Genomic DNA, 27,140 nt, shown 5'->3' with positions numbered 1-27,140 from the left:
ACACAACACAATGCCACAGATGTCTCAAGTTTTGAGAAAGCGTACAACTAGCATGCTGACTGCGGGACTGTCCACCAGAGCTGTTGCCAGATAATTTAATGTTAATTTCTCTACCACAACCAGCCTCCAATCTCATTTTAGGGAATTTCGCAGTACGTCCAACCGGCCTTATGGTATGGGCGGGCATAAGCTATGGATAACGAACATGATTGCATTTTATTAATGACCATTTGAATACACAGAAATACCGTGATGAGATTGTGAGGCCCATTTTTTTAAGGTGTCTGTGACCAACATATGCATATCTGTATTTCCAGTCATGTGAAATCTATAGATTAGGACCTAATTTATTTATTTCAATTGCCTGATTTCCTCATATGAACTGTAACTCAGTAAAATCTTTGAAATTGTTGTATGTTGAGTTTATATTTTTGTTCATTTATATATTAATTTACTTCTGCCCAATGCATTCGACAAACATTTAGCATTTTCATGCATTTTTGCACTTGAAGTCTATTCAAAAGAATGGACACCAGCAGTGAAATCACAGCGTTGGACCGAGGTTACCTGAACGTATCCTCCTGAACTTGAATTGCGTAACCAATTCAAGTAACCAATCAGAATGGTTATCTGTGGCAAGCTCACATAATGTAGAATGATTCATTATATTTCTATAGACAAGATGGCATCTTGCATAGCAACAACCTGAAGTTGTTTGCACTTTTAAAACTATCTTTTGCTAAATATATGGAATGTAACGTCTTTCCATCTTGTTGGTTTGGAAGTTATAATCCATGTGTCAGCGGAAAAATGTGTCCACTTTAGTGAGGCAAAGGTTTGATGGTAAATTGTTCCCTACAAGCCCCTGATCAAATTTATATCTGATACCCTCTCCAAGAAATGTGCTTTCTATATTTTCCACACCTTTATATATCTTGTTGTAGTGAGTCTATGCAATAGAATGTTCACAGGCTGATAAAGGAATGTTAAAGGAATAATTAATAAAGGAATAATTATCATTGGGCACATTCTACCTACAGTATTATTGAAAGAGTTGTGTCAATGTTAGACCAATCCAATTAAAACCAATGGAGCTGTTTGGTGGCCATATTGGAAAATGTGTACAATAGCAAGCCATCAATGTTTAGGCTTTTCCTAGCTTCATGTAAAGTTTGGTGCACTCATTATGATCTAATTACACCAATTATTTAAAAAAAAATTGGGACCAGATGGTGAATCGATTTATCAGCTTTGGAGCTGTTTTCCAACATCCAACTCACTCTGTGTGAGCAGGTCTCCTCTGATACTGTAATGCTATAATGCTAAAAGCTTAGATAATTCTGTTGTCATACCACACACATTGAACACATGGGGATGAACATCATGGATATCATGCCACTCAATGGATTGAGTGTGAATGATTACATTTACTGACATTAATGACAAAAAAACACATTAAAAAGCTAACCCAAAGTAAACCTCCATAAACAAAGCAATGGTTACAGAAAACATGAAAATATTAATATACAACAATATTACAGAGGACCAAAAAACATTCCAGAGATAACGTTTAAATAACGCATAAATAAATATTCTACTGAGCAAAGCTTGGGTTAAAGTCACATGTTAAAGGAGCGCTTATCTACCACATCTTCGTTGGCAACTCCAGTCAGACATAGGCACTTACTTAACTGACTTGTCATAATTGTAGAAGTCATAGGTCAGCAAGGTTTTTCTGGAAACAATAAAACAATGTATGATATTAATATATATAATAATAATAATAATAATAATAATAAGTGGGCCAGGGGTAAGCAACATAATTATAATAATTTGGCTATCCCTGGTGTAGGCTATTTGTAAAATGGAAATTGAGAATAAACATATAGTGTCTTCAGAAAGTATTTATACCCCTTGACTTATTCCTTTATCGTTACACCCTGAATTCAAAATGGATTAAAAAAAAGAATAATTCTCTCACCCAGCTACACACAATACCCCATAATGACAAAGTGAAAACATGTTTTTAGAAGTGTTGCAAATTTATTGAAAATAAAGTACAGAAATATCTAATTTACTTCAGTATTCACACACGTTGCTATGACACTCCAAATTGAGCTCAGGTTCATCCAATTTCCTTTGATCATGCTTGAGATTTCACTACAACTTGATAGGAGTCCACCTGTGGTCAATTCAATTGTTTGGATATGATTTAGAAAGAAACACACCTGTCTATATAAGGTCCCACAGTTGACAGTCCAAGGTACTGTCCGTAGATCTCCGAGATATAATTGTGATGAAGCATATATCTTGGGAAGGGTATAAAACAATTTCTAGTGTTGAAAGTTTCCAAGAGCACAGTGGTCTCCATCATTGAGAAATTGAAAAAATATGTAACTACCCAGACTCTGCCTAGAGCTGGCCGTCCGACCAAACTGAGCAGCTGGGCTAGAAGGACCTTGGTCAGGGAGGTGACCGAGAACCTAATGACCACTCTGACGGAACTACAGAGTTCCTTGGCTGAGATAGGAGAACCTGTAGAAGGACAACAGTCTCTACAGCACATCCCCAATCTTTGCTTTATGGGAGAGTGGCCAGATGGACGCCACTCCTGAGAAAAAGGCACATGACAGCAAGCCTGGAGTTTGCACAATGGCACGTGAAAGACAGAGAGCATAGGCAAAAATGTAACTATTTGGCCTGAATGTCAAGCGCTATGTCTTGTGAAAACCAGGCACAGCTAATCACCTGTCTAACACCATCCCTACCGTGAAGCATGGTGGTGTCAGCATCATGCTATGGGGAAGTTTTCAGTGGCAGAGACTGAAAAATCCTTGATGAGAACCTGTTTCAGTGCAAATTACCTTCGACTGGGTCAAAGATTTACGTTCCAACAGGACTGACCCCAAGCATACTGCCAAAGCAATGCTGGAATGGCTTCAGAACAAGAATGTGAAAGTCCTTGAGTGTCCCAACCAAAGCCCAGACTTGAATCCCATTGAAAATCTATGGAAAGACTTGAAGACTGCTGTTTGTAATGTCCCGCTGTTTAGATTGCTTATGTTTATAAGAACTGAGGTCGGGGGCATTCGTATACTTTAGTTTAACTTTACTCAGAAGTATGCTGACATGACATGGTTCACATGGCATATCACTCCCACTGTCTGGCTACTGTAAAACATGGAACTGGAATCCCACAGTACGAATACACAGACTGGATTATGGCATAATGTTCACTACGTTACATCCCTCCCATATTTCAAAATATAAATAAACTTAGGTTATCACTACTGGTCAGTATACATTTCACTTGGGATACAAAATTAAGGTTAACTATTCAGCGACATGTGGACAAGTGTTCAGATCGTCCTATTCTTCCGACAGCTCGGGGTCAAAGTCAACAGGTATTGACGGTGGGAGCATTTTGAAGAAGGACGAGTTTCTGGTTTCCAGACATCCAGAGCGTGTCACCGTTATCATCGATCCTTTAATTCTCATGACTTTGTAAGGTTTAGGATCGTAGGGAGTCGTGAGTTTTCCTTTGACATGCTGACAGCAAAGTACCGTGTCTCCTCGTTTGAGTGTCGAGGTTTGTGCTCGGTTCTTGTAGTCAGCAGTCTCTTTCATACGTTGCTTTGCATGTCACGTAGCTTGATGTTTGGTGCGAAGTGAGGCATTGTGGGAAGTGTAGTGCAACGTTTTCTTCCAAACATCAGTTCTGCTGGGGTTTGTTGATTAGTTCCATGAGAGGTTGCGCAGTAGTTTCTCAGAAAACTGTTGTGATTTTGTTTCCAAGGTTTTCCTTCAGAGTTTGTGACTGTGACAGATTTCTTGAGTGTTCTCATTAGGCGTTCTGCTTCGGCATTAGCTCTCAGCCAGTAAGGTGTTATCTTTCTATGTTTAAACCCAAGGTAGTGGCTGAAATCTGTGAAGGACTGTCCATTGAAGGGAGGTCCATTGTCCGTTTTTACAATCTCAGGTACTCCAAAGGAGGAGAAAACTTTGTCAATGTTTCGACATAGACAGTGGTTCCATATGATTTCCTGCTGTGGCAGCTTGACATGGAATGCAGTGCTGAATTGCTTTTTCCACCATGTCATATATGCCTGGAAACCAAACCTCTCTCAGTAGCTGTTTTGTTTTCACAATGCTTAGATGGCCTGTGTGAGCTAGGTTGATTGCTTTGTTATGGAGAAAGGCTGGAAGAACGAGCCGTGTTCCTCTCAGAAGGATGTTTTATTGTGCATTGATTGTTAGTTCATGTCGCATGCGAAAGAGTGCTTTTAATGTTTGGAAATCAACATCTTGTGTGTCATGTAGTGAATCTTGCCAGGTTCCTGTGGACAATAGGCACATCACCTTCTGTAGAGCTGAGTCTTTGTTTCTTATTGCACCTCTTTTAGAATCAGCTTTGGGAACTGTGTTGTCAATGATAAAGTTCACATATTTGTCTGCCATGCAAGAGGTTCTTTGTGGTGTTTCCTCTGCGATGGGATGTCTTGACATATATTCGTCAGGGTTATCTTTACCGGCTTTGTACTTCACAGTGTAGCTGTAGGGTTGTAGTCTCAGTCTCCATGCTCAAGTCATGCTGGGGGTGTGGCTTTTGGGTTGTTGAAGATAACCTCTACTCGTTTAGGGTCTGTGATGACCGTGAAGTGAGCTCCGTAGAGATACAAGTGAAAGTGTTCACATGCCCAGATGATCTCCAGAGCTTCTCACTCGGTTTGTGAGTAGCGCTATTCAATCTCTGAAAGCGCTCCGCTGGCATATGCGATGATCTGGACATTTTTGTCACTTGTAGGGTTATGCTGACTTAGTATGGCACCTAAATCAACTTGGCTGGCGTCAACTAACAGTGTCGACCTCTTGGCTGGGTCAAAGTAGGATGTCGTCGTGTGCTGCATCAGACGTGTTCTTCATTTTTTCATCGCTTTGGTCCCCATGACCAGGTGTGATCTTTTCTTGTGAGCTCACAAAGAGGCTGTGCGGTTGTTGCGAAGTCTGGGATGAACCGTGAGCAGTATTGTATCATACCAAGTAGACTGCAAACTTTCGGGACATTTTGAGGTTCTGGCAGATTCTGTATGGCTTTGATTTTCTTTGGATCAAATGCCCTTCTCTGAGAAAACATAGCCATAAAAATCAAGTGTTGTTTTGCTGTATTCACATTTTTCTTTGTTTAGCGTGAGATTTTTCTCTCTCAATCTCTGAAACACAGCTTTGAGACTTGTGTTGTGTTCATCTTGAGGTCTACCTTAGACTAGTATGTCATCGCTCATGTTTCTCACATTGGGAATTCCTTGCAGCACTTGCTGTATTGCATTTTGAAACACCTTGGCAGCTGAATTTAGGCCAAAGTTCAGTCTGGTGTATCTCCAGCGGCCAGTATGTGTAGTGACGGTTGTGATATATCTTGAGTCTGGATGTAACTTAAGCTGGTGGTATCCAGCATTAAGATCTAGCTTGGAGAACACCACTGCCCCATTCAGATCATGGATGAGATCATCAACCGTTGGTGTGATTTGTCATTCACGTTGTATTGCTGTGTTCAGAAGGCGCATGTCGACACAGACAAACTTTACCAGGGGTCTTGGGTTTGGTCTGGGATACCCATAGTGTTGGCCCGCTGATTTTTTTCAACGATGTCTTGGCTTTGTAGTGTGTAAAGCTCCTGTTGAACTTTTTCTTTCATGTGGAAAGAAATCCTCCTATGTGGTTGTACTGCTGTTTGAAATGTGTCATCAATGTGCAGCTTCACTTGAAAGTCTTTGAGTTTTCCAATGCCTTGGAAGAGGTCCTGGTATTCGTTTGTAAACTGGCTTATGAATGAACCATCAGCTGGTTCACTTGGAGTGGACAGAGAGTTTATTATTTTCAGAAGTCCAAGGTCTGTTGCTGTCTGACAGCGAAGTAGTGAGCCAGAGTCACCTTTGACTGCATAGAAAGTGGTATCCACCATCTTAGTCTTGGAGCAGACTGGTACTGTGTATTTTCCTTTCAGTGGAAGTGGTTCGGAGCCATAAGCAAAGATGTTTGTTTTAGCCTGTTTTAATTCACAGCTGGGCTTTAAATTTTTGTGATTTTGAATGAGCATTCTCCATGCCTGCAGCTTGTTTATCCGACATCTCTTGTGCGCTGCATGTATCAAGTAGTTGTTGTAGAGCCATTGAACCATCTTTTAGCCCCATCCGGTGGATGCTAATTGCTTCAATCTTGTGTGGTAAGCATCCAAGGTTTCGTTTTCATTTTGTCTCGCTTGTCAAGAAAACGTAAGTTCCATATTCAGTGTTGACTTTTAGACATAAATTTGCATTGAGCTTGGCTACAGCTGTAACATAGTCATCAGCTGCTCCGGTATCTTGCAGTTTGTCAAGTATACCGTACACATCCGACCCTGCATAGTGTAACAGTAATGCCCTTTTCTGTGTGTTATCCGCAATGTCTAATGCAACTAGAAAATTCTTGAATCTGTTGATCCATTTTTTCCACCTCGAGCCGATTGAGTTGGGCTCTAGCTATCGTGGTATTATACCGTAATGTACGATGTTAGCTGAATATTATGTTAGCTAGGCTGTTGTTGCTATCTGTGTTTACTCACATAGGTACGTAGTTTGTCTTGTATAATGCGTTCTTCTCTTGCGCGTTTCACTCGTCGCCAATGGTAACATCCCGCTGTTTAGATTGCTTATGTTTATAAGAACTGAGGTCGGGGGCATTCGTATACTTTAGTTTAACTTTGCTCAGAAGTATGCTGACATTACATGGTTCACATGGCATATCAACTGGAATCCCACAGAACGAATACAGACTGGATTATGGCATAATGTTCACTACATTACACTGTTCACCTTCTCTTCCAATGTAATTTAACAGAGTTTGAGAAAATCTGCAAGGGGGGAAATCCCCAAATCCAGATGTACAAAACTGATACCCACGTACCCAAGATGACTCAAAGATGTAATCTCTGCCAAAGGTTTTTCTACATAGTATTGACTCAGAGGTGTGAATAGTTATGTAAATTAGATATTTCTGTATTTCATTTTCAATAAATATGACAAATTCTAAAAACATGGTTTCGCTTTGTTGTCATGGGGTTTTGCATGTAGATGGGTGAGAGAAAAAAAACTGTTTAATCAATTTTGAATTCAGGCTTTAACACACAAAATGTGGAATAAGACAAAGGGTATGAATATTTTCCGAAGGCACTGTGCCTCTCATATAATGAGACATACAGCATCAAAAATCATCTATAAGTAACTTAATTGAGCTGATTTGGACTTGAAGTGCAAAAAATGCTAATATCGGTAGCATTGCCTTGGATTTGTGTCACAGCATTTGGAAACAGTGGCCAGGCAAACAAAACATGGATTGCTGTCATACCTTGTCCACAGACTGCTCACAGGGTAAAGAAACCAATATGTAATTTTGTAATTTGGGCAAACTATCCCTTTAAGTGTACTGTGCGGGGATGTCTGTGCGGGGATGTCTTCCCATATTTCAAGGTTATTTAAGCTAATTGCGCCTACCCATCAGTTCCTCGTTGGGCAGCGATATGTAGTGGCAGAAGTCCTTTCTTGCCCGCTTTGTTGGCATCAGCATTCTGAGAAAGAAGAAGCTTCACAATGTCTTCATGGCCATTCTTAGCCGCCTCATACAGAGCTGTGGCCCCATCGCTGGCCTCGCTGTTGATATCAGCACCTACAACATATATTCAGTGTAACATACAGTAAGAAACGTCAACCAAAGATCCATGGTTAGAGCTCCATAACAGCTCTATGTGGTGTGTGGACTGTCTCAATTCGGTGTAATGTCATTTGGCCTACAGAATTCACCCGCTTTTCGAAGGGAAAATCGTACCGTGTTTAATGAGAAATCGAAGTGTTTCCACGCATCCACTCTGGGCTGCAGTAAACAGGGGCGTGATACCGTACATGTTGGTTGGGCTGAGCTTAGCCCCGGCCTGGACCAACATCTCACATATCTCCACACTGTTGCGGCTCACAGCCTCCTGGAGAGCCGTCCAGCCCTGGATGCAGTGTTTGTTCACCACAGCACCGTGATTCAGAAGCATGGCCACAATCTCAGCATTCTCCCTTTCACAAGCTGTGGAATACGGTCAAAGATTGACAGACAGGGGAGAAATGGAAGATTTCCCAGCCTTTGTTAGTCATGGTAGGCAGTGTTTCCTAAACAAGGGTTTGAGGTTATTCCCAGGGTACAGCTTGCAGGTACTGGGAGAGCGAATCTGTAATGGCAGATTTTGGGTGTAGTTGTTTTGGTCTTCCAATCACCTCTCCTTCTCCGGAAGTGTGCACTTGTTCACTAGTACTCCCCACAAATGTAAAAGCATTCGATCGGTGTAGGCATGGTCTGGAGGGATTTTCCACCACCATGTTTCTTATACCAGTGATTTTCTTTCAAATCTGCAGCCCAGCCAACCCAAAGGCTAGTTTTTCAGCCAAGGTTTTCTCACAGTGTTGCTGCCCAACAAGTTATTTTACTGTCAGTCAAGTAGTCTATGACTTACTACGCTTAGAATAAAAGGATAATGACAAAGAGGTTGGAAGATATAGGTCTTAGTAGGTCTCTAAGGCAAATGTGTTACCTTTGTAGAGGGGGGTCTCTCTCTCCTTGGTGGCGAGTTCTGGGTCTGCCCCTTTCTCCAGAAGCGCCTTTACACAGGCCACCCTTTCCCTGCCCACCGCCAAGATAAGAGCAGTCTGGCCTTTCAGGTCGCATTTGTTAATCATTCCAGGTTGAGCTTGAAAAGTGGAAAGAAGAACACAGGAGACAAACATGAGACTAGGTTTTTACTTTATTTTATACAGTTTTTTAAAGTCAGCTATTTAGCTGGCATTTACATGGAAAACTGTAAAATACTTGGTAATTAAATGTTAACCATAAAAGCGCCCACAGGGGTAAATTTAGAATAACATCATTTCGAAACCCTTTTTTTAATGCTTCTGAATGTTTTTTACTTTGTCAACCAACTACTTACAGACAAAAATATATAATTTATCATGAGTTCTGTGTTAATATGGAGGAATGAAAAATTATATTTATTTTGTATACTAGTGAGGGGTGGCACGTTGCGTAGTGGTTAGAGCATTGGGCCAGTAACAGAAAGGTTGCTAGTTCAGTATTATTAATGTTGTATGGCTAAGCTGAAAATGTGGGCTCAATAGTAAACTTTGTGGTAAAAGCACAACATTTGGCACAGTTGTACATGTATGTACCCTGAAAATGTAAATCTATTTACTTGTATTACAAAAGGTTAATAAATGAAAAGTGTTAATGCTTGACAGACAGTGTTTCTTTGCAATGAATACCAATTTGGGGTAAAAAAATGACCCCCGTGCTTTTAAACAAAAAAATATGTTGGCGTTTTTAGGGTTAAAATGGGTGTACTATTTGGTATGGACTACTATTGCGTTCAATTGTAAAAAAATAAATATATATATATAATAATTGTCGTGAGCCCAGAAAATGTCCATTGTTAAACCAAAAAGGACAACAATAATCCAATTAATGACTTTGCATCACTATTAACATCTATGGAGTTTTGAATTGCACTTACCCCCAAGAAGAACCCTGACACACTGGTCTTGGCCATAATATGCAGCCTCGTGCAGCGGGATCCATCCATACTTGTCAGGCCGCAGTATGTTATTCCCGGTGTCTTTAGCCATAGCTCGTAACGTAGTCACATCACCATTCAGGATCGCTTTCACAATAGTGTCCTCTTCTCTAATAGGCAAACATACCCACCATCATCCACTTACCCTTTTTCACCTAGTCCACATACAATGCCTTCAGAAAGTATTCATACCCCTTGACTTATTGCACATTTTGTTGTGTTACAGTCTGAATTCAAAATGGATTCACTTTTTTTACCCATCTACACAATACCCCATAATGACAAAGTGAAAACATGTTTTTAGACATTTTTGCTAATTTATAAAAAATGAAATACAGAAATCTAATTTACATAAGTATTCACACCCCTGAGTCAAAACATGCTAGAATCACCTTTGGCAGCGATTAAAGCTGTGCACACCTGGATTGTGATTAGAGCTTTGCACACCTGGATTGTGCAATATTTTCACATTATTATTTTAAAAACTCAAGCTCTGTCAAGTTGGTTGTTGAACATTGCTAGACAGCAGGCTGAGGGGAGAACAGCTCATAATAATGGTCAGAATGGAGTAAATGGAATGGCATCAAACACTTGGAAACCATCACATTAAGCATCTCCAATCGAAAATTAAATCTAGAATCGGCTTCCTATATCGCAACAAAGAATCCTTCACTCAGGCTGCCAAACATACCCTCGTAAAACTGACCATCCTACCGATCCTCGACTTCGGTGATGTCCTTTATAAAATACCCTTCAACACTCTACTCAACAAACTGGATGCAGTCTATCACAGTGCCATCCGTTTTGTCACCAAAGCCCCATACACTACCCACCATTGCGACCTGTACGCTCTCGTTGGTTGGCCTTCGCTTCATACTCGTCGCCAAACCCACTGGCTACAGGTTATGTACAAGTCTCTGCTAGGTAAAGCCCCGCCTTATCTCAGCTCACTGGTCACCATAGCAGCACCCACTTGTAGCACGCGCTCCAGCAGGTATATCTCACTGGTCACCCCCAAAGCCAATTCCTCCTTTGGTCATCTTTCCTTCCAGTTCTCTGCTGCCAATGACTGGAACGAACTGCAAAAATCTCTGAAACTGGAAACACTTATCTCCCTCACTAGCTTTAAGCACCAGCTGTCAGAGCAGCTCACAGATTACTGCACATGTACATAGCCCATCTATAATTTAGCCCAAACAACTGCCACTTCCCCTACTGTATTTATTTATTTTGCTCCTTTGCACCCCATTATTTCTACTTTGCACATTCTTCCACTGCAAATCTACCATTCCAGTGTTTTACTTGCTATATTGTATTTACCTCGCCACCATGGCCTTTTTTTGCCTTTACCTCCCTTATCTCACCTCATTTGCTCACATTGTATATAGACTTATTTTTCTGCTGTATTATTGACTGTATGTTTTGTTTGTTCCATGTATAACTCTGTGTTGTTGTATGTGTCGAATTGCTATGCTTTATCTTGGCCAGGTCGCAGTTGCAAATGAGAACTTGTTCTTAACTAGCCTAACTGGTTAAATAAAGGTTAAATAAATAAATAAATAAAAATGTGTTTGATGTATTTGATATCATTCCACTGATTCCGCTCCAGTCATTACCACGAGCCCGTTCCCAATTAAGGTGCCACCAACCTCCTGTGCTAGACAGCCATGTTCAAGTCTTGCGATAGATTGTCAAGCCAATTTAAGTCGAACTGTAATTAGGCAACTCAGGAACATTCAATGTCGTCTGGGTAAGTAACTCCAGTGTATATTTGGCCTTGTGGTTTAAGTTATTGTCATGCTGAAAGGTGAATTTGTCTCCCAGTGTCTGTTGGAAAGCAGACACAAGCAGGTTTTCCCTCTAGGATTTTGCCTGAGCTTTCTTTTTATCCTAAAAAACTCCCTAGTCCTTGCCGATGACATGTGAAAATGTGAAGAGTGGTAATCAGTGATGTGTTGTTTTGGATTTGCAAAAAAAAGTGGTTTGTATTCAGCACATAAAATTCCTTTCTTTGCCACATTTTTTGCAATTTTACTTTAGGGCCTTATTGCAAACAGGATGCATGTTTTGGAATATTTTCTATTCTGTAGAAGCTTCCTTCTTTTCACTCTATCATTTAGGTTAGTATTGTGTATTGACTGAGGATGGATCAACAACATTGCAGTTTTCTCCTATCACAGCCATTAAACTGTAAATGTTTTAAAGTCACCAATCCCTGGTTTACATCCCCTTTGGCAACTGAGTTAGGAAGGACGCTTGTATCTTTGCAGTAACTGAGTATTGATACACCATGCAAATGGCAATTAATAACTTCACCATGCTAAAAGAGATATTCAATGTCTTTTTTTATACCCGTCTACCAATAGGTGCCCTTTGTGAGGCATTGGAAAAGCTCCCTGGTCTTAGTGGTTGAATCTGTGTTTGAAATTCAGTGCTCGACTGAGGGACCTTACAGATACTTTAATTGTATATGTTGGGTACAGAGATGAGGTAGTCATAACAAAACAATGTTAAACACTATTATTGCACACATAGTGAGTCCATGCAATGTATTACTTGTTAAGCACCAAGTATGTGTCTTGTTAATCACATTTTTTACAACTTATTTTTACTTGCCATAACAAAATGGTTGAATACTTATTGACTCAAAACATTTCAGCTTTTCATTTTTTATTAATTAGTAAACATTTCTAAAATCCTAATCCCACATTGACATAATGGGGTATTGTGTGTAGTAGGCCAGTTACACAAAATCTCAATTTAAAACATTTTAAATGTATTGGTTAATTTAAAGGGGAATTCCACTACTTTTCAACCTCATATTCATTATCTCCAGCACCATAGTGTCTATATAAAGTATGTGAAAGTAGTGTTGTAGTTTAAATAATAAGATTTAAAAAAGTGCAATTTTTTATTAATTATTATCATTGTTATTATTTTGAACCCACCTCCCACATATGGGGGACTAAACTATATATATATATTTATTTTTATTCTTTATTATTCCAAATATTTAAAGTATTTTTTTTTGCAAGGAGACGTTTTTTTACTACATTATTTGGGGTATTTCTTTCCTTGTCTTCCTTCCCATCACTAACATGTCAGAGCCTGCAGGGTGCTCTTTTAATGAAGTTAGATCAAAGCTAAATCAATGTCATGATCACATAATGATTCATTAGTGTTCTGCATAACATAACCGAATATAATAGTATAACATTACCGTTAAGACAAAAGCACCACCAAATTTCTTATGACATTTAGGATGATAGTTGGAATGTTCTCATTTCTCTCTCAGCGCACGCAACCAGGCCTGCTCTAAAATTCACTCACGATGCAACACTACATAATTCAAGAAAATATTATTTCATATTCCCATGAAACTGATCGAGATCAAATGGTTAGCAGGAATGATCAATTCATGATTGAGAGTTACTAAAGGGAGAGTGAGGATAAGCAGCAGCTAAGGAAAAAATATGTTTGTAAAGTAGGCCTCCAGGGGAGGAACTAGTGTTTTTTTTTGTTTAATATTTTATTTTTGCATTTTCCAATTAACAACATTCAAGACAAACGTGAAAAGATATTAGACAACAATAGGACAAAGTGACAGTAACAGATGAGCGTAACAAAGAAAGTAAAAATCAAACAAATTATAATTATATATACAAACAAACATACAATAAAAAAAGATTATAATGAGACATTGGATCATATGGTCACCTGCCGTAGGCTACATATTATACATTACGTGTGAAACATTATATAAGGATAATATAGAGATTCATTCAATGTGATGTGGGGGGAGATTCTCCATATAGTCAATAAAAGGTTGCCAAATTCTGTAGAATGTGTTTAGCTTATTCCTCAAGCGGTAAGTGATTTTCTCCAGTGGGATACAACTATTAACTTCTGATAGCCACATTGCAACTGGCAGGGGGAATCCAATTTCCATTTCAAGGCAATACATTTCTTGGCAATCGCTAGCAATATTTCTGTTAGCTTTATAGTATGGCTTTGCCTAAGATTGGTGTTAGTAAAGTTGCCCAGTAGACAGACCTCCGGGTCTAAAGGGAATGCAACCCCATGAATTGAGGATATGGTGTCGCATACCCCCTGCCAGAAACCGTGTAGTTTTGAACACTGCCAAGTGGAATGGAGGAATGTTCCTTCATCTGAGCCACATCTAAAACATAGGGAGGAGATATCAGGGTTGAACTTGTGCAGTCTAGATGGCGTGATATAGAGCTGATGGAGGAAATTAAACTGGATCAGTCTGTATCTGGAGTTCAGTGTGGATGTAACACCATTCCTGCATAGGTCACTCCATAGACCCTCCTCAAGATCAATACCCAGATCTTTTTCCCATCTAAGTCGGGGTTTATCTAGCCCAGGCAGTGTTAGTCCTGACATAAGAGCATCGTAAACACGGGAAATGGTCTTAAACAGTGGTTGGTCTGCGTGGCAGAGTTGTTCAATAGGTGACATCTTAGGTAGGTTCCATTGTCCCTTGAGAGACACCCTAATAAAGTTTCGTAGTTGTAGGTAGCTAAAGAAGTCCCTGTTAGGCAAGTGGTATTTCTGTTTCAGCTGATCAAAAGACATAAGAACTCCCTCCTCGTAACAATGTTCCAGAAGAGTGATCCCCTTATCGGACCATGGTCTAAAGTTACTATTCTGGAAAAACATAGGAATCAATCTATTGTTCCATAAAGGGGTTTTAGGGGAAAGGAATCCCCCTCGTCCGAACAGCTCTTGCAGTTTGCACCATGTCAGGACTGAATGTATGATTAAAGGGTTGTCTGTGATGGTTTTTATAGATTTTCTGTCCCATTTGTAAAACAATTCTGCCCCAGTGTCATCGTTTACCTCAAGCTTTTCAATGTTCAACCATGAGGGAGAGGGAGCCTTATCAAACCTCTGAGCCAGAAACCTAGACTGTGCTGCCCAGTAGTACATTCTAAAATTGGGGAGGTTTAAGCCTCCTTGACTGTAATCCAGGGTCAGTTTATCCAGGCCAACCCTAGGGGTTTTGCCGTGCCAGATAAACCGTCTGGTCATCTTGTCGAGAGAGGAAAAGAATGCTGCGGGGACAGGGATAGGGAGAGATTGAAACAGATATAGACATCTGGGCAGGACATTCATTTTAATTACATTGACTCTACCCAGTAGAGTGAGAGGTAAGTCCATCCATTTACAAAGGTCACCCTCCACCTTTTGTAACAAACTGGCCAGATTGAGTTTATAGAGGTTGTTCAGGTTACCATCCACCATTATGCCCAAATATGTGAAGCCCATAGGCGACCATCTAAAAGGAAACTTGTGCTTGATGGTATGATGGTCAAAGACAGACAACGGTAAGATTTCGCTTTTATCTAAATTGACCTTATATCCAGAGAAAGAACTATAACACTGTAGTAGGATCTGCAAGTGAGAGAGGGAGTGTTCTGGGTTTGTTAGAAATAAGATAAGGTCGTCCGCAAAGAGTGATAATTTATGGGTATGGGGGCCCACCTCAAAGCCATGTATGTCAGGGCACGTTCTAATAGCCTCAGCCAACGGTTCGATGGCGAGGGCAAAGAGGTGGGGGCTAATTGGGCAACCTTGTCTGTTCCCCCTATAGAGAGGGAAAGAGGAGGAAGTAATCCCGTTGGTAGCAATCCTAGCTTTAGGAGATTTGTAGAGTGATTTTATCAAATTTACAAACACGGTGCCTAAACCAAACTTTTCCAAGACGCGGAAGAGGTATGGCCATTCAACCCTATCAAAGGCCTTTTCAGCATCGAGGGAGACTGCGACACTAGGTATTTTGTTTTTGTTAGCAAGGTGAATTATATCAAAGAACCTTCTGAGATTATTGGAGGACAATCTATTAATTATGAAGCCAGTCTGATCTGGGTTGACCAACAGGGGAAGACATGACTCCAGTCTCTTAGATAGCATCTTGGTGACCAGTTTACAATCTGTGTTAAGGAGAGAGATTGGTCTATATGAGGCACACTTTAGTGGATTTTTCCCTTTCTTGTGGATTACAGTAATTACTGCTTGAGAGAAAGACTCTGGAAAGTAGTTGTCTTCCCTGGCTTTTTTAAGTACCTCCATAAGGTAGGGGACCAACAGCTCCCTAAATTCTTTATAGAACTCTGGAGGGAAGCCATCCTCCCCAGGAGATTTATTAGAAGGTAAGGATTTAATGGCCTCCAACAATTCAGGAACTGAGAAGTGTTCACTCAGGCGCTCGCTGTCTTCCCCTGACAGGCATGGGAGGTTGAGAGAGGCGAGAAAGGAGTCGATCTCTGATAGATCATCGCTTGATTGGGAAGTGTAGAGGTCTTCATAGTATTTCTTAAAAGTATTATTAATTTCAGTAGGGTCGAAAGATATCTCATTAGTAAGAGTTTCTATAGCATTAATTGTCCTCTTACTTTCCTCTGCTTTCAGTTGCCATGCCAATACTTTGTGAGCTTTCTCTCCAAGCTCGTAATAACGCTGTTTTGATTTAGTGATGGCCCTCTCAGCTTGATATGTGTTCAGAATATTATATTTCAGTTTTTTATTTACCAAAAGCCTGTATAGATCTTTAGTCGGGCCTCTTTGGTAGGTTTTCTCTAGCTCTGAGATTTCAGATTCAAGGGCACTCAGTTCCGCACCGTGTTTTCTCTTCAGCCCTTTAGTATAGGAAATGATCTGTCCCCTCAGATAGGCCTTCAATGTGTCCCAAAGAATGAAACTGTCAGGAGCGGAGGGTTTGTTTGTCAAAGTGAAAATATTGATCTGCTCTTTGATGAATGCACAAAATTCAGGTTGCTTTAGGAGTGTAGAATTTAGTCTCCATCTATACGCTCCATTTACCTTGGTAGGAATGGAGATTGATAATACCAGGGGAGAATGGTCACTAAGCAATCTGGGGAGATAATCGACATCTAACACTCTATGAAACAGTTGTGTCGATATTAAAAAGTTATCTATGCGTGTGTGTGTCTTGTGTGGGTGTGAATAAAAAGAGTAGTCCCTATCCTGTGGGTGCAACTGTCTCCAGATGTCTAGTAAATTGAGATCTTTCATGAATGACATGGTGAGCTTGCTGGCTTTGGTAAGAAGTGAGGGTTTATCAGAGGACCTATCAAGAACTGTATCTAAACCAAAAATTAAAATCTCCTCCAACCAGTAACCATCCTGGTGGTGCTTGAGCAACCTGAAGGAAGACATTCTGAATAAACATATGGTCATCGAAGTTAGGAGCATAGATATTCAATAGGGTCCAAGACTCTGAAAACATATGCCCCTGCACCAAAACAAACCTGCCAGAGGGATCAGAGATGGTGTTGTTGACGCAGAAGGGGATGTGTCTACTTATCAAAATTGCAGTTCCTCTTGCTTTGGAGTTAAAAGAGGACGCAACAACTTGTCCTACCCATTCCCTCTTCAATTTCTTGTGTTCACTGGCTGTGAGATGTGTTTCTTGTAAAAACACAATGTCAGCCTTTAATTTCTTAAGGTATGTATAGACTCTCTTCCTTTTAATCGGGCTGTTAAGACCTTTTACGTTGAATGTGACATATTTTAGTGGATTAAGCATAGTTGGGTTTCAAGTATGTAACTGAATGGAAATCTATCATATGTAGATAGTTAGGAAATGTTTCAACTTTGGTTTTAACACAGAAGTGACCTATGTGTCTCTTTAGGGAGGAAACAATAAACATAGAAAAAAGGGGAATAAAATAAAGAAACCCACCCACCCCGATTGTTAGACTAAAACCACAATCCCAACAATCAAACATGAATACACTTGTAGAGATACGTTGCTGCTCGCTTTCCATCTTGCTCTTACTAGCTAAACCTTGGCGTAAACTAAAACCTGCGAGCTCTCTAAATTGAAAACAAACGTTGTGAATAGACATTTATGGCTGAAAATTTACTGCCCACGGTAAGGGCTGCTTGAGTCTCTTTTCGAAAGATTAACATAAATGAGGGGGAAAGCAGTGGGCCTAAACCCACTTATTGCTTCGCCCAGCGACATGGACTAAACCAAAATATACTCTCCTGTAAATGTAATAGAACTCACCCCGGAAAGGTACGGTTAGTTGAAAATGTACAAATCAATTATAGCGACCGGAGGATATCAGCGGTTCAGTCCGGATAAGAGAAAACAAACAAACTGCATCTTATCCCCCAAAGAGACCGTCCTGGCTCAGACGTTGCTCAGTTCTTTGAGAAAAGTGTACACTTCTCCCGGTGTGTTGAAGAGATGGCTTCGGCCTTTGTACTGAACTTTCATCCGCGCAGGGTGGATGAGGTAGCCGATGATGTTCTTCTCCTTCAGTGCTTTGGCGGCAGGTCTGAACTGCTTGCGACGTCTTGCGAGATCCGCGCTCATATCCGGGAAAAGGCTGACCCTCTTGCCATCAATGGTTATGTCCCCTTTGGCTCTTGCGAGTTGCAGTACCTTCTCTCTGTCTTGGAAACGGAGGAACCTGATCAGGACGGCCCGTGGGGGCTCATCTGGCCGGGGTTTCGGCGCTGATGTTCTGTGGGCGCGTTCGATTTCCAGTGGCTTGGTGAAGTTGATTGTGCCTAGGACATCCGGGATCCATTGAGTGAAGAAACGGACCGGGTCACGGCCCTCGCTGTCCTCTTTCAATCCCACCACACGGATATTACTACGTCTGCTCTGGTTCTCCATCTGATCTACCTTGTTTTTTAGGTAGGCATTGTCCTTTTGCAGTTGTATCAAGACCTGGTCATGTCGAGCGATGGTGTCTTCAACTGTGCTAATGCGCAACTCTGCCTCAGTCGTTCTCAGAAGGAGATCATTCATGGAGGATTTCAGGTCGTCAATGGAAGAATGGAGTTCAGCCGTTTTCTTATCGATTTTCATAGAAAGGCCTTTGTTACCATCCTGAATTTCCCGGAGGAGAGTAGCCAGCATGTCGGCAGGCTCGCAAGAGGCCGAGAGCAACAGTCTGGAACTGTCGTTTGAGTTATGAGGGCTAATGCTAATCTTGCTAGCTGTAGCGTTATCGTTATCTTGGGAATCAACCACGTTTTGGTCGTCCTTCTTGCCTCTCGGTCGGAGGTCCATGGCTCTTTGGGAAGGTAAGTACTTGAAAATTTATCAGCCGATGTTAGAATATTGTTTCAACGTTGTTATTTAGGTAATAATAGAATAACTTTGAAGAGCTCGGTTTGTCAACGTCTGCTCAGCTCCGCGGCATCACGTGCTCTCAGGAACTAGTGGTTTGATCACACAGCCTTAGCCTTTTAACTACAGAATGTAGAAATGCGTCCAGAGTGTGAATTATACCATGAAATCCGAGGGAGCCTCTATATTGGGCCTTAATCGTAAAGACGTAATGTAAGGGTAAAAATGTATTACATTTGTGGCATGAACACAACCAGTCATGATGTTTTCATCTGATTGTTAAACAAATCACTTAAAAAAAGTAGGATACCTGCGGCATCAAAATAATTCCAGCATCCAACTGTGCATGCTCCATTTGATGAATGTAACAGATGTCTCTTTCCAAACACCATAAGTGTAATGACATTCAGCGATTGTCATATGGCCTACTACAGAGGTGTGTATTCATGGATGCCAAGGCAAGCCATGCTCCCCCAAAATGTGAACAATAACATTTTTAAAGACCTATCATGTATCATAATTTTCCTTCAGTTTGCAGTAAGTGGCTGAAAGCATCTGAGCGAGTGAAACAGCGCCCCCTCTCTCAGTATATGCAGCCCATGTATCTGATGCCATTTGGCCAAAAAGAGTATGATGTGAGATTGATGCATCTTGCTGTCGGCACGGGTCTCTGTCAAATTCTGTATATTTAGAGACCCCCTAAAGTTGGACATTTGTTACCTTTAGAGGAGCCTATTTCTCATTCTGTCCCGTAATTCGCACTTGGAATGCGTCATTTTAACATATGTAGACACTGATATGGTGCCGGATATGAGGTTAAAAGTGGTGGAATTTCCCTTCAACAGATCTTTCCCAGCAGGTTTGTATCCTATAAAGTGGGAAAATAATGTAAAACGTACAACAAATGTCATCACATATTATACAAACATCATTACATATCCTAAAGTCTTCATGTCTTGGTGTGAAAGCAATATTTGTTGTCTTTTGTGAAAGGACACACTTACTCCTTTGCCTCTGGCACATACTAAATGGAGCCATTGCCTGTGATATGCCAGCATGCGCTTTCCACCAAGTGAGTCACTGCAACGTCGTCATATTTCCTCCTCCTGCTAGATGTGAGATACAGTGCCTATTATAAGTATTCACCCGAGTTGAATTTATTAATATTTTAATGAAACAATATATACTAATATATCTTGATTAGATAAGTATGCAATACATGATAGAAACACCCTTCACAGCGATTACAACTGAGTCTTTTTTGGTAAGTCTCTAAGAGCTTTCCATACCTGGATTGTGCAATATTTCAACATGGGTCTGGCTCCAGCAGTTACCTTTTCACGCCACAGACGCTGTGAGACATGCGAGGTCAGGCAGGATGTCGAATGGTGCCAGAGAGTATGGTGTGTTACCACCACCAACAGCATATGTAGTGAAATTACATTTAGAATGTGCTAGTGTACTAGCTAGCTCCACAAGCAACAGTAAGCAACAGTATTAAAACCTACCCTAACCAGAAACCGTGGATAGATGGCGGAATTCAAGCAAAACTGAAAGCGCAAACCACCGCATTTAACCATGGAAAGGTGACTGGGAATATGGCTGAATACAAACAGTGTAGTTATTCCCTCCGCAAGGCAATCAAACAAGCGAAATATCCGTATAGAAAAAAGTGGAGTCGCAATTCAATGGCTCAGACACGAGACATATGTGGCAGGGTTTACAGACAATCACAGACTACAAAAGGAAAACCCGCCACGTCACGGACTCTGACGTCTTTCTACCAGACAAACTAAACACCTTCTTTGCCCGTTTTGAGGATAATACAGTGCCACTGACATGGCCCGCGACCAAGGACTGTGGTCTCTCCTTCTCTGTGGCCGACGTGAGTAAGACATTTAAACGTGTTAACCCTCGCAAGGCTGCCGGCCCAGACGGCATCCCTAGCCGCGTACTCAGAGCATGCGCAGACCAGCTGGCTGATGTGTTTACGGACATATTCAATCTCTCCCTATCCCAGTCTGCTGTCCCCACATCCTTCAAGATGGCCACCATTGTTCCTGTACCCAAGAAAGGAAAGGTAACTGAACTAAATGACTATCGCCCCGTAGCACTCACTTCTGTCACCGTGAAGTGCTTTGAGAGACTAGTCAAGCATCATATCACCTCCACCTTGCCTGTCACCCTAGACCCACTTCAATTTGCTTACCGCCCCAATAGGTCCACAGACGATGCAATCACCATCACACTGCACACTGCCTTATCCCATCTGGACAAGAGGAATACCTACAGTTGAAGTCAGAAGTTTACATACACCTTTGCCAAAAACATTTAAACTCAGTTTTTCACAATTCCTGACATCTAATCCTTGCAAAAAAATTCCCTGTCTTAGGTCAGTTAGGATCAATACTTTTCTTTAAGAATGTGAAGTGTCAGAATAATAGTACTGAGAATGATTTATTCCAGCTTTTATTTCTTTCATCTTTCAAACACAAACAACGCACTGACATGAAAACAGAGTGCATAACACCTGAGGAAAGAACCAAGAAGAGTGACCGATTTATAGGGAAAATAGTCAAGGGGGTAATGGAGTACAGGTGAGTGTCATGAGGCGCAGTTGCGTGAGAGGATGGTGACAGGTGTGCGGGATAATCAGCAGCCTGATGACCTAGAGGGGGGAGTATACGTGACATTACCAAAATGCGTCCGGATTAAATTCTTGGGTCATTTTAGAAAAACCTAACTTGTTTTGATAAAACACAGAGTATGTTGCTGTAGTTGGTCCATAAATCAGAAAAATTGTATACTAGTTGAAGTTTACATTAAACTATAATATGTATTACTTAAAAACACAATGTCTTTGGACATGTTTCTCTTTACCGTAAATTGCTGTAAAAACTTCCGTAATTGTTTTAATAAAGTTTAATTCACCCATGATGCATCTTCTAGAGGAGTTGTCCTTAGCATACTTTCATTACATTTTTTTTCATGTATATGCCTTCAGAATAGGGTTGCAAAGGGTCAGATTTTTTTACCCTGGAAATTTTCAATGGGAAGTTAGGCTGGGAATTTTGCTTAAATTCATCAAGAAAGTTAGCTTATAACAATGTACACAAGGCAATTCTAGGTCTTGTGGCATATTTTGGTTAAACTATCCCCAATTCAATGAAATTGCAACCCTCTGCATGCACAGTGCATTCTTCCATCACATGTACAGCTGATTCTCAAGATATTGCACACTAATGAGATGCTATTGAGCCCACACTGCTACACTGTCTGAGCAAAGGACTACATGCTTTCTGGTAAGTTTTTATTACAATACTGTCACGATTGTCATATGGTGGAAGAGAGGACCAAGGCGCAGCGTGATAACAATACATCTTCTCTTTTAATGAAACGAAGATGAAACGAAGAACACTTTACAAACTAAACAAAAACAACAAACGTGACGCTATATAAACAATGTGCTGACATGCAACATAGACAATCACCCACAAACTACCTAATGAATATGGCTGCCTAAATATGGTTCCCAATCAGAGACAACGATAGACGGCTGTCTCTAATTGAGAACCAATCTAGGCAATCATAGACATACATACACCTAGACTAGACACTTTAACCAACTAAGCCACAGCACCCATAAACATACAAAACTCCTAGACAATACAAAACACATACATCCCCCATGTCACACCCTGACCTAACTAAAATAATAAAGAAAACAAAGCTAACTAAGGCCAGGGTGTGACATACTGGGGGGGGGTGAATATACACTGCTCAAAAAAATAAAGGGAACACTTAAACAACACAATGTAACTCCAAGTCAATCACACTTCTGTGAAATCAAACTGTCCACTTAGGAAGTAACACTGATTGACAATAAATTGCACATGCTGTTGTGCAAATGGAATAGACAAAAGGTGGAAATTATAGGCAATTAGCAAGACACCCCCAAAAAAGGAGTGATTCTGCAGGTGGTGACCACAGACAACTTCTCAGTTCCTATGCTTCCTGGCTGATGTTTTGGTCACTTTTGAATGCTGGCGGTGCTCTCACTCTAGTGGTAGTATGAGACGGAGTCTACAACCCACACAAGTGGCTCAGGTAGTGCAGTTCATCCAGGATGGCACATCAATGCGAGCTGTGGCAAAAAGGTTTGCTGTGTCTGTCAGCGTAGTGTCCAGAGCATGGAGGCGCTACCAGGAGACAGGCCAGTACATCAGGAGACGTGGAGGAGGCCGTAGGAGGGCAACAACCCAGCAGCAGGACCGCTACCTCCGCCTTTGTGCAAGGAGGTGCACTGCCAGAGCCCTGCAAAATGACCTCCAGCAGGCCACAAATGTGCATATGTCAGCATATGGTCTCACAAGGGGTCTGAGGATCTCATCTCGGTACCTAATGGCAGTCAGGCTACCTCTGGCGAGCACATGGAGGGCTGTGCGGCCCCACAAAGAAATGCCACCCCACACCATGACTGACCCACCGCCAAACCGGTCATGCTGGAGGATGTTGCAGGCAGCAGAACATTTTCCACGGCGTCTCCAGACTCTGTCACGTCTGTCACATGTGCTCATGTGCTCAGTGTGAACCTGCTTTCATCTTTGAAGAGCACAGGGCGCCAGTGGCGAATTTGCCAATCTTGGTGTTCTCTGGCAAATGCCAAACGTCCTGCACGGTGCTGGGCTGTAAGCACAACCCCCATCTGTGGACGTCGGGCCCTCATACCACCCTCATGGAGTCTGTTTCTGACCGTTTGAGCAGACACATGCACATTTGTGGCCTGCTGGAGGTCATTTTGCAGGGCTCTGGCAGTGCACCTCCTTGCACAAAGGCGGAGGTAGCGGTCCTGCTGCTGGGTTGTTGCCCTCCTACGGCCTCCTCCACGTCTCCTGATGTACTGGCCTGTCTCCTGGTAGCGCCTCCATGCTCTGGACACTACGCTGACAGACACAGCAAACCTTTTTGCCACAGCTCGCATTGATGTGCCATCCTGGATGAACTGCACTACCTGAGCCACTTGTGTGGGTTGTAAACTCCGTCTCATACTACCACTAGAGTGAGAGCACCGCCAGCATTCAAAAGTGACCAAAACATCAGCCAGGAAGCATAGGAACTGAGAAGTTGTCTGTGGTCACCACCTGCAGAATCACTCCTTTTTTGGGGGTGTCTTGCTAATTGCCTATAATTTCCACCTTTTGTCTATTCCATTTGCACAACAGCATGTGCAATTTATTGTCAATCAGTGTTACTTCCTAAGTGGACAGTTTGATTTCACAGAAGTGTGATTGACTTGGAGTTACATTGTGTTGTTTAAGTGTTCCCTTTATTTTTTTGAGCAGTGTATTTTATATGACATACATGATTTTTTGTTAACCAGTTAATAGTAGCCTACAGCAAAGTGTGTTTAAATTATTTCTACCTTGTTAACAATTTCTGCTAGTTAGTCTTTGCTACCATGTGGGTTTTAGCTAGCTTGAGCCTGCTAACTGAGTGTTAATTCACCTGTTTCCATACATGTTTCATTTTAAAACATTTATCTTACAAAGGAGTTGTTTAATCTAACTATTTATCTGTACATGGAATTGTGTGTGTGTGTGTCTGTATATATATATATATATATTTATTTATTGTTTTACTCATTCTTTTCTAATCTTTACAGGAAAATGCCACGGGCACTATCTGATGTGTGGAGACATTTCACTGCAGCTAATGTAGAAGGAAAAGCTGTGTACATTTGCAAATACTGTGCCAAATCATATGTGAAGAATGCAACAAAGATGCAGAATCATCTGGCCAAGTTCATAAAGTTCCCTCAGCGCTCACAACAAGCAACCTCTGACAAAAGTCCTTCTACTTCTATTCGAGGTGAAAATCATGAATCAGACACCTTATCGATAGCAACAGCTCATAGTCCTCCTGGAATCATATGTTTTTTGACTCAATGGAGGAATGTAGTCAGAGAAATGCTGATAAATGTCTTGCTCGAGCTGTGTAGGCAACTGGTTCACCTCTGATGCTCACAGGCAATGTGTATTGGAAGAGATTTCTGAATGTTCTTCGCCCAGCATACACCCCTCAAACCAGACATCCTTTATCTACTAATTTGCTGGATGCAGAGTTCAACAGAGTTGAAGTGAAGGTCAAGTAAATCATAGAGAAAGCAGACTGTATTGCAATCATTTCTGATGGGTGGTCGAATGTTCATGGGCAAGGAATAATTAACTACATCATCTCCACCCCTCAACCAGTATTCTACAAGAGCCCAGACACAAGGGACAACAGACACACCGGTCTCTACATTGCAGATGAGCTGAAGGCAATCATCAATGACCTTGGACCACAGAATGTATTTGCACTGGTGCAGCATTATCTGTCGAACATGAAGGCTGCTTGGTCTACGGTTGAGGCATCCTACCCTCACATCGCACCCATTGGCTGCGCACCCATTGCTGCTCATGCATTGAATCTGCTCCTCAAGGACATCATGGCACTGAAAACAATGGATACACTCTACAAGAGAGCCAAGGAAATGGTTAGGTATGTGAAGGGTCATCAAGTTATAGCAGTAATCTACCTCACCAAGCAAAGTGAGAAGAATAAGAGCACCACATTGAAGCTGCCCAGCAACACTCGTTGGGGTGGTGTTGTCATCATGTTTGACATTCTCCTGGAGGGGAAGGAGTCTCTCCAAGAAATGGCCATATCACAGTCTGCCGATATGGACAGCCCCATCAAGAGGATCCTCCTGGATGATGTATTTTTGGGAGAGAGTGGTAAGCAGCCTGAAACTCCTGAAACCTTTAGCAGTAGCCATTGCACGGACTGAGGGAGACAATGCCATCCTGTCTGATGTTCAGACTCTGCTTGCAGATGTAAGAGAAGAAATCCGTACTGCCCTGCCCACTTCACTGTTGCTCCAAGCAAGGAAACTACAGTTCTGAAATACATCAATTACGTGAAGACTTCTGCCTGAAGCCCATACATGCCGCAGCATACATGTTGGACCCCAAGTATGCTGGCAAGAGCATCCTGTCTGGTGCAGAGCTCAACAACGCCTATGGTTTCATCACTACTGTGTCTCGCCACCTTGGCCTGGATGAGGGCAAGGTTCTTGGCAGTCTGGCAAAGTACACTTCCAAGCAAGGGCTTTGGGATGGAGATGCAATATGGCAGTGGTGCTAGCATATCTCATCAGCTACCTGGTGGAAGGGGCTTTGTAGATATGAGGCTCTTTCCCCTGTTGCCTCCATTATTCTCCAAATCCCACCAACATCAGTTGCTTCAGAGCGCAACTGGTCCTTGTTTGGGAACACGCAAGCAACAGGCTGACCAATACAAGGGTTGAAAAATTGGTGGCCATCCGGGCAAATTTTGGGCTTTTTGAGCCTGATATAATATTCCGTATCTTTTCTTGTTCAGTGAAATCATCCCATGTGAAGAGTCAACTCATTAAATTAAAGTTCAATTCGTAAAAAAATATATATATTGGAAGGATTTAATCATTTGCAATGATGTCTACTTATGATAAGGTAAAAGGTTTATGTTTCTGTCTCCAAATGATATGTAAATATATCCAATGCAAAAAACTAATATTTATTCCCATTTTGAATCCCACCGTACCTTCTCCACTATGCAATCTGGTTTCTGAGCTGGTCATGGGTGCACCTCAGCCACGCTCAAGTTCCTAAACGATATCATAACCGTCATCGATAAGAGACAGTACTGTGCAGCCGTCTTCATCGACTTGGCCAAGGCTTTCGACTCTGTCAATCACCACATTCTTATGATTTTATTGTCAAAATATTTTTTGTCAAGTGCCAGTTTCATGAGAATCACCCAAGTACATACAGGTAACTACCAAAATAATGGAAACACTTGAGTAAATCAGGGATAAACTGGGTATATTGAAAGCAGGTGCTTCCACACAGGTGTGGTTCCTGATTTAATTAAGCAATGAACATCCCATTGTGCTTTGGGTCATGTATAAAAATGCTGGGCAGGCCATTATTTTGACTACCATGGCTATGCCACCAAGTGAATGGTTTGATGATCATGAAAAAGATGTAACCCATATGCCATGGCTGTCTCATTCAACAGATCTCAACCCAATTCAAATCAATATTGACAAAGCGGAAACAGGTTTTTAGAAATATTTACACAAGTATTCAGACCCTTTGCTTTGAGATTTAAAAATTGACCTCAGGTGCATCCTGTTTCCATTGACCATCCTTGAGATGGTTCTACAACTTGATTAGAGTCCACCTGTGGTGAATTAAATTGATTGGACATGATTGGAAAGGCACACACCTGTCTATATAAGGTCCCACAGTTGACAGTGCATGTCAGAGCAAAAACCAAACC

The 27,140-nt window shown here is 41.4% G+C and overlaps 1 protein-coding gene across 1 annotated transcript in view; it reads right to left on the bottom strand.

Annotated features, from left to right (window-relative positions):
- Positions 1-27,140, bottom strand: part of LOC139556461 (ankyrin repeat and SOCS box protein 2-like) — a 45,299-nt gene that overhangs the window by 10,876 nt on the left and 7,283 nt on the right. The window contains exons 3-7 of the mRNA XM_071370435.1: positions 9,581-9,750; positions 8,609-8,764; positions 7,861-8,106; positions 7,530-7,701; positions 1,688-1,735 (exon numbers count right to left, since the gene is read on the bottom strand). Of these exons, the coding sequence (XP_071226536.1) occupies positions 1,688-1,735; positions 7,530-7,701; positions 7,861-8,106; positions 8,609-8,764; positions 9,581-9,750 (792 nt within the window). The remainder of the gene's footprint in view (positions 1-1,687; positions 1,736-7,529; positions 7,702-7,860; positions 8,107-8,608; positions 8,765-9,580; positions 9,751-27,140) is intronic.

This window comes from Salvelinus alpinus, chromosome 27, assembly GCF_045679555.1.
Source record: "Salvelinus alpinus chromosome 27, SLU_Salpinus.1, whole genome shotgun sequence".
Lineage (NCBI taxonomy): Eukaryota > Metazoa > Chordata > Actinopteri > Salmoniformes > Salmonidae > Salvelinus > Salvelinus alpinus.
Note: the sequence above shows the minus strand (reverse complement) of the source record. Positions and strands in the feature narration are given on the sequence as shown.